Genomic DNA, 12230 nt, shown 5'->3' on the forward strand with positions numbered 1-12230 from the left:
TTGGAGCATGGTCTAAAGAATCAGAATACTAGGAATCTATACTATTGGACATTATTTTACCTTAAATTTAACCTTCTTAACATAAAAATATTATGTCTGTCTATACTATGAATTGCTTGACACCGAGATAGGTGATTCTTTAACACCAATTTGATTACTCTCCAAAAGGGAATTAATTAATTTAAACAGGAAAATATCTTCAGACACTTAGGTTATTGATGAATCCATTAATACCTGCTTGCACAAAGCCAGATTTGGAGAAACTTTACCTTATATTTAAGATAATGTTTTAAGGCCACATGTCCTATAATGAATTTTAATGTTGCTACCTATCTATCCCTAAATCTAAGCATATACATGCTAATAACAAGTACCAACTTAAATTTTGAAGTCTTAAGAAACACTGTCCAACAGACATGCAAAAAAAAAATGAACATGTATAAATATAATTACATAGTCATGAAGTCCTAGGAAGAGATGATTCCATGAAAATGTTTAGCTAATATAACTGAAGACATTTCTGACAGTATAAAATGGATACAAATACAAACTTGTTACTAACAAGTATTATTTGAAAATTATACAAAGTATTACAGAATTTATCTCACCCATTTCATAATGATTAAGTAACCAAGTCATACATACAGTCAGAAGTATAAAAAAATTAGAAGATGGAGCTTTTAGCTAACATCTAACTAGTAAGAAATAGTGTCATTTGAAAGGAATCCAATTTTCCTAAATTATTGCCATTTTGTTTCCTTCTTCAACAAAAGTTAAATCACTTCCAATTATAAAGATAAATACCCTAACAGTTTTTACCAAGGTAACTTTTTTTGTATTTTTCTTTGTTCTCAAATTATTTGAATTCTAGTCAGTTAACATGTAAATAGTACATTATTGGTTTTAGAATTCAGTGATTCGTCACAACATCCAGTGCTCATCACAAGTATCCATCACCCATCTAACCCACTTCCCACCTACTTCCCTCCATCAGCCCTGTTCGTTCTCTAGAGTCCATTATGGTTTGTTTCACTCCCCCCCTGACCCGTATGTTTATCTGTTTTCTTTCTTAAATTTCACAAGTGAAATCATATGGTATTTGTATTTGACTTATTTTGCTTAGCATAAAACACTCCAGCTCCATGATTGTTATTGTAAATGGCAAGACTTCATTCTTCTTGGTGGCTAATATTCCATTGTCTATATATACCACATCTTAAAAAAAAACTTTTTTTAATACTTAATTTTGAGACAGAGACACAGCGTCTCACAGGGAGGAAAACACAGAATCATAAATAGGTTCCAGGCTCTGAGCTGTCAGCACAGAGCCTGATGGAGGGCTCAAATTCATGAATGATGAGGTCAGGCCTGAGCTGAAGTCAGACACTTAACCGACTGAGCCACCCAGACGTCCCTATACCACATCTTATTTATCTATCAGTTGATGGACACTTGGGCTCTCTCCATAGTTTGGCTATTGTTGATAATGCTGCTATAAGCATCGGGGTGCATACGTCCCCTTGAATCTGTATTTTGTAGCCTTTGTATACATTAAAACCTTGAGTTGAATTTATTTGTCACTAAGGCTAATGATTCTTACACAAACTAAATATCCTATTCCTCAGAGCATTGTAAAGTCTGTTGAGTTTGGGGGAAAAAAAAGTTATGAACTGTCACATGCATTCAGTGGTGCTGTGTCCTTAACAGACGTGAGCCTCTTTCTGTCCCCTCTGCATCTTCACCAACATCTGTTGGTTCTTGTGTTAATTCTGGCCATTCTGATAGGTGGGAGGTGGTATCTCATCATGGTTTTATCTATATTTCCCTGATGATCAGTGATGTTTAGCATCTTTTCAGGTATGTTAACCATCTGGAGGTGTTCTTTGGAAAAAAATCTCTATTCATGTCTTCTGTCCGTTTTTTAACTGGATTATTTATTTTTGGGTATTGAGCTTGGTAAGTTCTTTACAGATTTTGGATACTAACCCTTTATCAGATATGTTGTTTGCAAATATCTTCTCCCATTCCATAGGCTGCCTTTTAGTTTTGTTGATTGTTTCCTTCAATGCACAGAAGGTTTTTTATCTTTTTTTGAAGTCCTGGTGGTTCGTTTTTTCCCGCTTGCCTTTGGTGATGTGTCTAGTAAGAATTTGCTCTGGCCAAGGTCAGAGGTTGCTGCCTGTGTTTTCCTCTAGGGTTTGTTGGTTTCCTGTCTCACATTTAGGTCTTTCAACCATTTTGATTTTTGTGTACATTGTAAGAAAGTGGTCCAGTTTCATTCTTCTACATTGTGCTGTCCAGTTTTCACAACACCATTTGTTGAAGAGACAGTCTTTTTCCCACTGGATATTCTTTCCTACTTTGTCAAAGATTAATTAACCATATAGTTTTGAGTCCATTTCTAGGTTTTCCATTCTCTTCCATTGATCTATGTGTCTGTTTTTGTGCCAGCACCATACAGTTGTGATGACCATAGCTTTGTAACATAGCTTGAAGTCTAAAATTGTGATGCCTCTAGCTTTGTTTTACCAACTTAACTTTTATAGAGCTTTCAATGTTAAAAAAGGAAAACACTTATCTAATAGGGAAGAAACAATCCTCTTTATTAACCTTACTGTATACTCAGAAAGGATTAAAAAACACACACATTTCCTGGGACACAAAACTGTACCAAAAGCATTTCCTTACAAAATAACTTCACAGAACAATAGTCCTGGACTTACACAAAGACACATATATTGACATACATTAGCTTGAATTAAAACACAATTTGAACATTTTTGCAGCAACTTTCTAGTAGACTATTACATTAATGTGGGAGTGTACGACTTCTTTAACCCTTTAAAAATAGTAATAAAAAATTACAAAATAATGAAAATGTAGAATTAAGGCTGAGACTATATCATCTAGTATTAATAAAGTCAAACAATACTTATAAAAATTGATGCCGCTGCATATCTTATATATATACAGGATAAGTCTTTAGAAATTTAAAATGCTACTGCTGTCACAAGTTCACTCATCAACTGAACGTTTTTCCATGTATCTTAATATCTGAATTCCCAGATACCTGTGCTTTTTCTATTTTTATTCTGAATTCTTCATTAAGAGTTCTCTCACATATTTACAATTAAATACCTAACCTCTAGAACTTTCCTTAGACACAACAGACAAAACAGTTTTGTTAAATAAATTCACACAAAAGTATTAAAAAGGTTTTTTTTTTCAAGAAATAGTTCTAGCATATCCATGATAATCATACTGAAAAATAGTACATATACTTTTCTTCAGGATTAATAAATGCTATGTGCCAGTTCTATAGTCACTGCCATATTTGCATATTTTCCTGACACATTTGCAAGATAATAACAACCAAAGGGCATGATGACTGCAATAATTCCAGTAAATCCATACTGTCCAGTGAGTTTCAAAAAACTGAATGGCTATTTCCAGTCCCATCTGGATTGACATCAAAATGCATGCCCAGATAGTTGTATCGTCCCCCAGAAATATTCAGTCTGGTAAGTCACTCTCTTGGTCTTCTGAAAGAGAGCTGCAGAAGGCAGGGCATTCTCAGTGAGACCAATGGTTCCCTCTTCTCTGTAATTGTTCACACATCTGATTTGGTTATAATCCTAGTCAAAGCGGGGAAAAAAAAAAAGTAATAAATTTTAGGTACCACAGTTTTCCTTTCCTAAACTCCCACATCAGACATAGATGGTTAAGTACCCAATGGAACTGTTCCATTAATTATGTTAATTCTTGGTATAAACATATTTAATTGAATCCTTGTATATAATTATTTCTTTCACATGTATGCCAAGAAAGAGAGAAATCCTCAAAAATAAAAGCAGTACTTAACATATAGAGTAACAGGTAATTTGTATTATAGTTCTTTGATTGGCACATCTCAGACCTCAAAACTTAAGATTTTTGCTTTTCTTTTCCCCTTTTCCTTAAATTACTGCTTTAGAAATAAACAAGAATTATAATGCTTATTATAGATAAGTCACAAAATACCAGCAAAAGGAAAAACATGTAAAAATACCGATAATCCCATTCACACTGACATGAACACAATGAACACTTTGATATGTATATATGTATGCCAGTATTTTTTTTGTCAGATATATCTAAATACTTTATTTCCTAAAGAGAGTTCCCTGAACTGCCATCTCCAAACAGAAGACGCACATTTTTGATAAACAGCTAATTTTTAACTCTATGAGTAGAAAATGAATTAGGAAACTGAAGCCTCTACTGAAGAAAATGAGCCTACCGCACACTATCATACATGGCCAAACATATTTTGTGGATTCTAAGATCCACATTTAACATCTTGGAAGCCTACCTTTTAATGTCATGAGTAAATAAATCTGCAATGTTTTAACATCTCATAAAATAATGTTGATTCTTATAATATCATCTTAGAGTTGACAAAATATAGTATGTAATCTCTATAAAAGTTAACATAACGAAGTATGTAATATACATACAAATAAAAATAAAAACGTAAATACAAAGTTATGCTATTTACTACTTAATAGTAAATTTGTTTCCAACTGTATGGATGAAATATATCAGTATTTCAATACTGTTAAGATATATATTTTTTAATGTTTGACAGAAAGCGCACACATGTGAGTGGGGGAGGGGCAGACAAAGAGGGAGGGATGGAGGGAGAGACAGAGAAACCCAAGCAGGCTCTGCATTGTCAGCAGAGGGCCTGACATGGAGGCTCGATCTCACAACCATGAGATCAGGACCTGAGCTGAAACCAAGAGTCAGATGCTTAACTGAATGAGCCACCCAGGTACCTCAAGATATTTTCATTTCAAATGCTCTGAAGTTTTTGAGATTGTGCAAGAATTACTGGTTCAAGATCTATGGAGAACTGGCAGAGATTAGGGATGAGGAAATTACTAAACAGTAATTTAAATTAAAATTTTTTTTAACGTTTATTTATTTTTGAGACAGAGAGAGAGCATGAATGGGGGGAGGGTCAGAGAGAGAGGGAGACACAGAATCAGAAGCAGGCTCCAGGCTCTGAGCTGTCAGCACAGAGCCCGACGCGGGGCTCGAACTCGTGAACCACGAGATCATGACCTGAGCCGAAGTCGGACACTTAACCGACTGAGCCACCCAGGTGCCCCAGTAATTTAAGTTTTAAATGGAAGCTTAAACATTTTAAATCTTCCAAAGATAAACAGGATGCAAAAGGGGAGAAAGCGATGGGATAGAATATATCACATTTTCAACCTTAAACTTCTAACGCTGCTACCACAAAGCTAAACAACAATGCTTTGTTTTCTGTGTGTCAAAAGCTGTACAGACAATATGGTTCTGTTTTGCTTTCTGGAAACATTTATGCTCTTCCCCTCTCCCTTGATACTCTAAAATTTTACTATGAAATATATTCTGGTACATCAGTCATTGTGCCGTTATGGTCAGTCAGTGTGCTGGGCCTTCAGTGGGCCCTTTCATGTATTAATAATCCCTGGGAAATTCTCTTTCACATATTTTTGCCTCTCCATTTTCTTCATTCTAGGATTCCCAATAGTCAGAATTGGTTTTTTGTGTCTCCTTTGTTGTCTTCATGTATTTTTTCTATTTTTCTGTGAAGTTTGACTTTAGTTTTTTCAGTAACAGTATTTGTAATCTGTTACCTTATCCTGGCTCTATCCTTCTCCTAATAATATATTCTGATTTTTGTAACTATAACTCCTTCTGCATCATGATGGAAAGTTCTAAAACACCTCCAAACAATTCAGTCCAAAAGTCATTAGGTGGGCCAAGCAATATGGACTTCCACACTAAGGGGCCAGGTGAGTTGTACTGTCTTAAAGCTGGTACAACAAGACAGACACAGTATATAAAAAATAGGGAGGCAGCAACAGAATAACTAAAACTGAGTAAAGTTGCCTCTGGGAATGGGATGGGTGAGAACGCATAGGATACATGATTTCATCATCATAAGCCCCTTTTTATACCTGTGCTCTCCAATATGGTAGCCGCCAGCCACGTGTGGCTCAGAGCACCTGCAATGTAACTAGTTCTTAGAGATTTACAGTCTCCTGATTTTCAAAGACTTTGTATGAAAAAAAGAATTTAAAGTATCTCAAAACTTTTTTACACTATTTACATGTTACAGTGATAATATTTTATATACTAAATTCAAAAAAATCCATTATTAAGGGGTGCCTGGGTGGCTCAGTCTGTTAAGCAACTGACTTTTGGTTTCATTTCAGATCATGGTATCACAGTTTCTTGAGTTCAAACCCCTGTGCTGGCTCTGCGCTGGCAGTGTGGAGCCTGCTTGGGATTCTCTCTCTCCCTCTCTTTGTGACCCTCCCCCCACTTGTGCTGTCACTGTCTCTCAAATAAACTTAAAAAAAAAAATCTATTAATGTTTCTTCTTCTTTTTTTTTAAAGTTTATTCATTTATGTTGAGAGACAGAGAGAGAGAGAGAGAGCGTGCGCACACACCGGGGGGGGGGGGGGGGGGCTAGGCCAGAGGATCTGAAGTGGGATCTGCACTGACAGAAGAGAACCCTACCCAGGCTTGAACCCATGAACCATGAGATCATGACCTGAATCCAAGCTGGACACTTAACTGACTGAACCACCCAGGTGCCTCTGTTTCTTTTTAACACAACTCCTAGAAAACTTAAAAAATTAAACATGTGGCTCACATTACAGAACATTAAATCTTATATGGCATTTGATTTATATCCATGTATGACTTTAATGAAAATGATACTACCACTACTAACAACATAATGATAAACTAAAAAATCAGGGCACTTGGGTGGCTCAGTTAAGCATCTGATTCTTGATTTTGGCTCAGGTCATGATCTTGCGGTCCTTGGGATCAAGCCCCGAGTCACGCTCTGCAATGAACAGTGTGGAGACTGATAGGGATTCTAGAGAGTCTGTACCTCTCCTGCTCGTGCTCCTCAAAATAAGTAAACATAAAAAAAAAAATCAACTCTAGCCCATGCCACCTCTGAATTGCTACAAAATCTTAATTAATTAAAATCTTAATTAAGATCCAAATCAGTGACATATATAGTTGTACTTTAGTAACTACAAGGTCTGGGGCTATGGTGCAACTTTAAAAATGTGTACTTTACTCTAGAACTGCTTGGCAGGAATTTCCTCCTTGGTCTCTTAGAAAACTGGAAATATGGTCCCCATAATAAATTAAAAAACAGAACACTTCTTTAAAAATTATAGTAGGGGTGCCTATATGCCTCAGTCAGAAGAGCATTTGACTCCTGTTATCACGGTTGAGTTTGAGCCCCTTACTCGGTATAGACATTACTGAAATAAATTAAAAAAAAAAAAAAAACTGCCAAGAAAAAAAAAACATTATAGTAAACCTACATGAAAAAAGAGGGAATAATATAATGAATTCCCATTTCAAGCTGCAATAATTTTATAATGTGTTGCCCAATCTTCTTTTGATATCTTGTCACTTTTTCCCCCCTCCTGCAGTATTTTAGAGTATACCTCAGACATGAGGTTATTTAACCAATACCTCAGTACACATTTCTAATATATTTATTTTAATGTAAATACTATATAATGTTATACAGAAGACAATTCCTTAATGTATCTAATATCTAGGAGACACTAAAATTTCTCCAAATTTTTCCAAAGTTGTCATATTAAAGATTCAAATCTGGATTCAGACAAGGATTTCACATTGCATTTGATTCTTACATCTTTCAAACACTTTTATCCTACAAAAGTTAGCTCATCCTTCTTCCTATCCTTCTTTTATGGGACCAATTAACAAAACCAGTCATTTGCCCTGTACAATGTCCCATTCTTGACATTCTGGATTGGCTGATTACTTCCTGATGGTACCATTTAACTTGTTCCTAAATTCCCCTTATTTCCTGTACACTGGTAGTTAAATCAAACTGTTCTCAGTTTGTGAGAATTAAGGTCTTATGTTGGAAGGTATCGATTGGATGCAATGAATTAACCTCCTTCCCAAACCATCTAGGTTACCATTTACATACCATCCTAGGGAAAATAATTTTCTCGAGTGCTTAATTCTTCCACAGAGCTTCAGTCAGGAAGAACTAGAAGCTTCATTGGATTCAGGTTACTTCCTACTCAATCACACAATTGCAAATGTCCTGCTTTTAGTGTTGCTGAGATCAATCAGTGGCTTCAGGTATATCAATCTGATCTTTCCATTATTAACTTTTCCCATCAACTTTTTACCTAATCATTTGGGTATCTATTATTATTGCCTGGATCTATTATGTATTAGTGGTGGCAAAATCATGATGTTACAATTTGAAGATTTTTTAAGTAGGCTCCACACACAGTGTAGAGTCCAGTGTGGTACTTGAACTCACAACCCTGAGATCAAGACCTGAGCTGAGATCAAGATCACTTAAACAACTGAACCACTCAGGTGCACCTATATAAATAATATTTTAAAGAAGAATTAAAAAAAAATTTTTTTTAATGTTATTTTTGGAAAGAGAGACAGAGTGCGAGCAGGGGAGGTGCAGAGAGAGGGAGGGAGACACAGAATCTGAAGCAGGCTCCAGGCTCTGAGCTGTCAGCACAGAGCCTGATGTGGGGCTTGAATCCAAAAACCGTGAGATCATGACCTGGGCCAAAGTCAGACGCTTCACTGACTGAGCCACACAGGCACCCCTAAAGAATTTCTATGAAAACTTTTTTTTTCTATTTGGTTACCCTGAAACACAGTTCATATAAGAAAGAACACATATATCTTTATGAATATGTCTATCTTTATAGCAATGAGTCAGCACCCTAGCAATTACCAATGATCATCAGTGAGGATTCTTTTGCATTTTGAACTTGTGATTTATAAAAACTGTATGTGTTTAAATCCATTGCAAATATTCTTTCCGATGCTGTACTGTCCCAACACACTTTCAGTGGTCAGAATAATTTCTATATATCGTGTACCCATAACAAATACACATCATTCATATACCCATGTGTGGAAACACCTCTCTCATATTGATGAGAACTGTATTCTTAAAATCTCATCACTTCAGTAGCTCTCCTTCTCAATTTACTTTATTTTTATTATTATTATTATTTAAAACATTTATTTATGAGACAGAGAGAAAGCATGAACAGGGGAGGGTCAGAGAAAGAGGGAGACACACAGAATCTGAAACAGGCTCCAGGCTTTGAGCTGTCAGCACAGAGCCCGATGCGGGGCTCGAACCCACGGACCGCGAGATCATGACCTGAGCCGAAGTCGGACGCTCAACCGACTGAGCCACCCAGGCGCCCCTTTCTCAATTTACTTTAAAGGAAGCTGTTCTAAGAGACCTTTCCCCTTGTTAGCACACAATATTAGGTACTCAAAACATAGAATGGACATAAAATATAAGGTATTTTCTCTCACAATTTTTTGCAACACAGATTTATCTTTGCGGGGAGAGGGGAGGCAGATAATCTGGCTTTTGGCTACTTCTCCAAACACTCTTCCTTCTTTCCACCATGCTTCAGCCACACAAAAGCATCTTTTCAGTTCCTCAAACATGCTACACTTGTTACTTTCTCTGAGCTTCCATGCCTGTTTTCCCTCTGACTGAAACCAATCCCTACATGGCTGGCACCTTCTTTCCCTTCAGTTCTCTGCTAAAATGATCTTTCCTGAGAATCAAGTTTCCCCACTCTCTATCATTTAATCCTTTTTTCTTTCATAGACCGTAACATTATTTTATATATAGGAAAATGTTTACTTTTTGGAACTATGTTTCTGCACAGGATTGTAGAGCTCCATGAGGGGGAAAGAACCATGCCATTTTTACTCACCCAGCAACATACAGCACAAAATAAGCATTCACACAGTTACTGAATAAATGGAGAATATATGTACATGAAAGGGCATGGAATACAATCCCAAACACCAGAGTCTCAAAGAAATTCCTCTAAGGTCAATATGAGACATTTATTCAGGCAGAGTCCATATTTAAACCTTTTGAAATAATGTACAAGAAACTCCAGTACCATACATAGTATCTGACTATGGGATGGCCTTACTAACACCTAATCTAAAAAAGGACAGTTTTCTTACCACTGAGTTAGGCTGCAGATGGCTTTGCTGGGATTTTGGGGAGCTATCTAAGTGGTATCTGATTTTCCCAACCAACCATTATAAGCACTTTTTAAGTAAGTAACATACAAATGGTTCTGTATATTCTAACTTAGCAAGCTACTGATCCTATGAAGCAGAATGTAGTGTATCTAAAAGTAGGTCAAACAACAGAAATGCAATTTAAATCTTAACACTGATTTTAGGAATGCCAGGGTGGCTCAGTTGGTTAAGCGTCCCACTCTTGGTTTTGGCTTGAGTCATGATCTTATGGTTTCATGGATTCGAGCCCCACATAGAGCTCTGTCTGGGCTGGCAGCACACAGCCTGCTTGGGATTCTCTCTCTCCCTTTCTCACTGCCTCTCCTCCACTCATGCTCTCTCTCTCAAAAATAAATAAACTTAAAAAAATTAAAAAAAAATCTTAACACTGAATTTAAACAAAATAGCTTAAACTATAAACACTTCTAAATAATTAGCAAAAATCATTTAGAAAACTGCAGTATCCTAGGACAATATAATAATTATGTTTCATCTTCATTTTTCATCACTTATTTTTCAAACAAAACAAAAACAAAACCCTAATTCTGGCTCAAGCGGGAAATCAGAAATAATTCATGCTGTTTTTTTAATTTTTTTTTAATGTTTATGTATTTATTCATTTTGAGAGAGAATCCCAAGTAGGCTACATGCTGCCAGCATAGAGCCCAAGGTGGAGCTCGAACTCACTAACTCTGAGATCATGACTTAAACCAAAATCAAGAGTCGAACACTTAGCCAACTGAGCCACCTAGGCACCCCTGTGCTGGTTTTTAAGTATGATGACCCAAGAGCTTTGATAAACTAACCAATAGTAACTCTCAGACCACAATAAACTCACCTATTTTGTCTTGAAGCTTCTCTTCTCATTCTTTTAGGAGGAATTGGACAATCTGTCATTTCAACCTTTGTTGGATGGCGCAATGAGTCATTACCCTTACGCGTGGGAGTCATACCTGTAAAGATAGAAAGTGTAGAAAATGAACTTATGTATATCTTAATTTATAAAAAGAACTAATAAACAATACTGAGAATGCTTCTTACTATTCCTGCTAAGAAAACAGCTTACAATCATTTATCAAAGGACTTGGAGAACAAGAGCATCAACTTAAGTTATGAATCATTCACCTTCTTTCTTCTTATAGTTGAACTCTCTCTAATCATAAATATTTATCTTCATGCAGAGAAAGTAGAAGTTAACAAAAAACAAGCACAAACCTAGTTTCTGCTCAATTAGTTTCAGATTTTTCTCTTGTTCATCAAGTTCTTGTTTTTTCTTCTTCATATCAGGAGTATGAAGGTACTCTAACTGACGGTTAAGGTCCTCAATCACATTGTTCAACTTGTTCACAGCAGTACGATACTGTTGAAGAAGATCTGCAAAGAAACCAAAGATAACTGATTAAAACTACTGATATATCAAGTCAATGTTTTAGGAAAGAAGAATTAGCAACACTGGGCATTTTATTATAGTAGCATGTGGGAACTTCTTTTAAAGCCACAAAACTTTGTTCAATGTAAACAAAATATAGTTTAGACCCAGCACAAGACTGGTGCTTATTACATTTTAATTTTCTTCAATTGCTTGACTTTAATAAATTTATTTCTGTGTCAGGAAAGAGTTTTCTATGTAAAAGTGCTCTGTGAATTGGATCACTCTCACAGTCAATGTTTATATTATGTCTGATAGTCAGTATTCATTCTAATTCCACATAGAGAAATTTGGGGGGAAGGGAGCAAATGCATTAAATATAGTATGGCTATGAGCACCTGGTTGGTTCAGTGGGTGAAGCATGTGACTTTTGATCTGGGAATACTGCATTCGAGTCCCACACTGGACAGAGAAATTACTTAAAGAAAAATAGTACCGCTAGAAAATCACTACTTCCAGATATGACCCTTATCTTAAACATAGCTTTCAAAAATGCACTCTTGATACTTTATTTTCAAAAAGCTTAACTTTCTAAAACTTACTATGCCTAAAAATGTATTACATTATTCAGGTTTGAGACTATTTTTTTTGCCTGTATGATTTATTAGACACTAAATATTAATATTATTAAATACAATCTGGTTCCCAATTCAG

The 12230-nt window shown here is 35.9% G+C and overlaps 1 protein-coding gene across 2 annotated transcripts in view; it reads right to left on the reverse strand.

Annotated features, from left to right (window-relative positions):
- Positions 1–2582: 2582 nt before the first annotated feature.
- SMCHD1 (structural maintenance of chromosomes flexible hinge domain containing 1) overlaps positions 2583–12230 on the reverse strand; it is a 152799-nt gene continuing 143151 nt past the window's right edge. For both annotated transcript variants that reach the window (XM_027068601.2, XM_053206132.1), the window contains 3 exons: positions 11363–11521; positions 10986–11100; positions 2583–3635 (listed from right to left, as the gene is read on the reverse strand). In XM_027068601.2, coding sequence (XP_026924402.1) covers positions 3611–3635; positions 10986–11100; positions 11363–11521 — 299 coding nt within the window. In that variant the 3' untranslated portion in view covers positions 2583–3610. The remainder of the gene's footprint in view (positions 3636–10985; positions 11101–11362; positions 11522–12230) is intronic.

The sequence above is a fragment of the Acinonyx jubatus genome, chromosome D3, assembly GCF_027475565.1.
Source record: "Acinonyx jubatus isolate Ajub_Pintada_27869175 chromosome D3, VMU_Ajub_asm_v1.0, whole genome shotgun sequence".
Classification (NCBI taxonomy): domain Eukaryota; kingdom Metazoa; phylum Chordata; class Mammalia; order Carnivora; family Felidae; genus Acinonyx; species Acinonyx jubatus.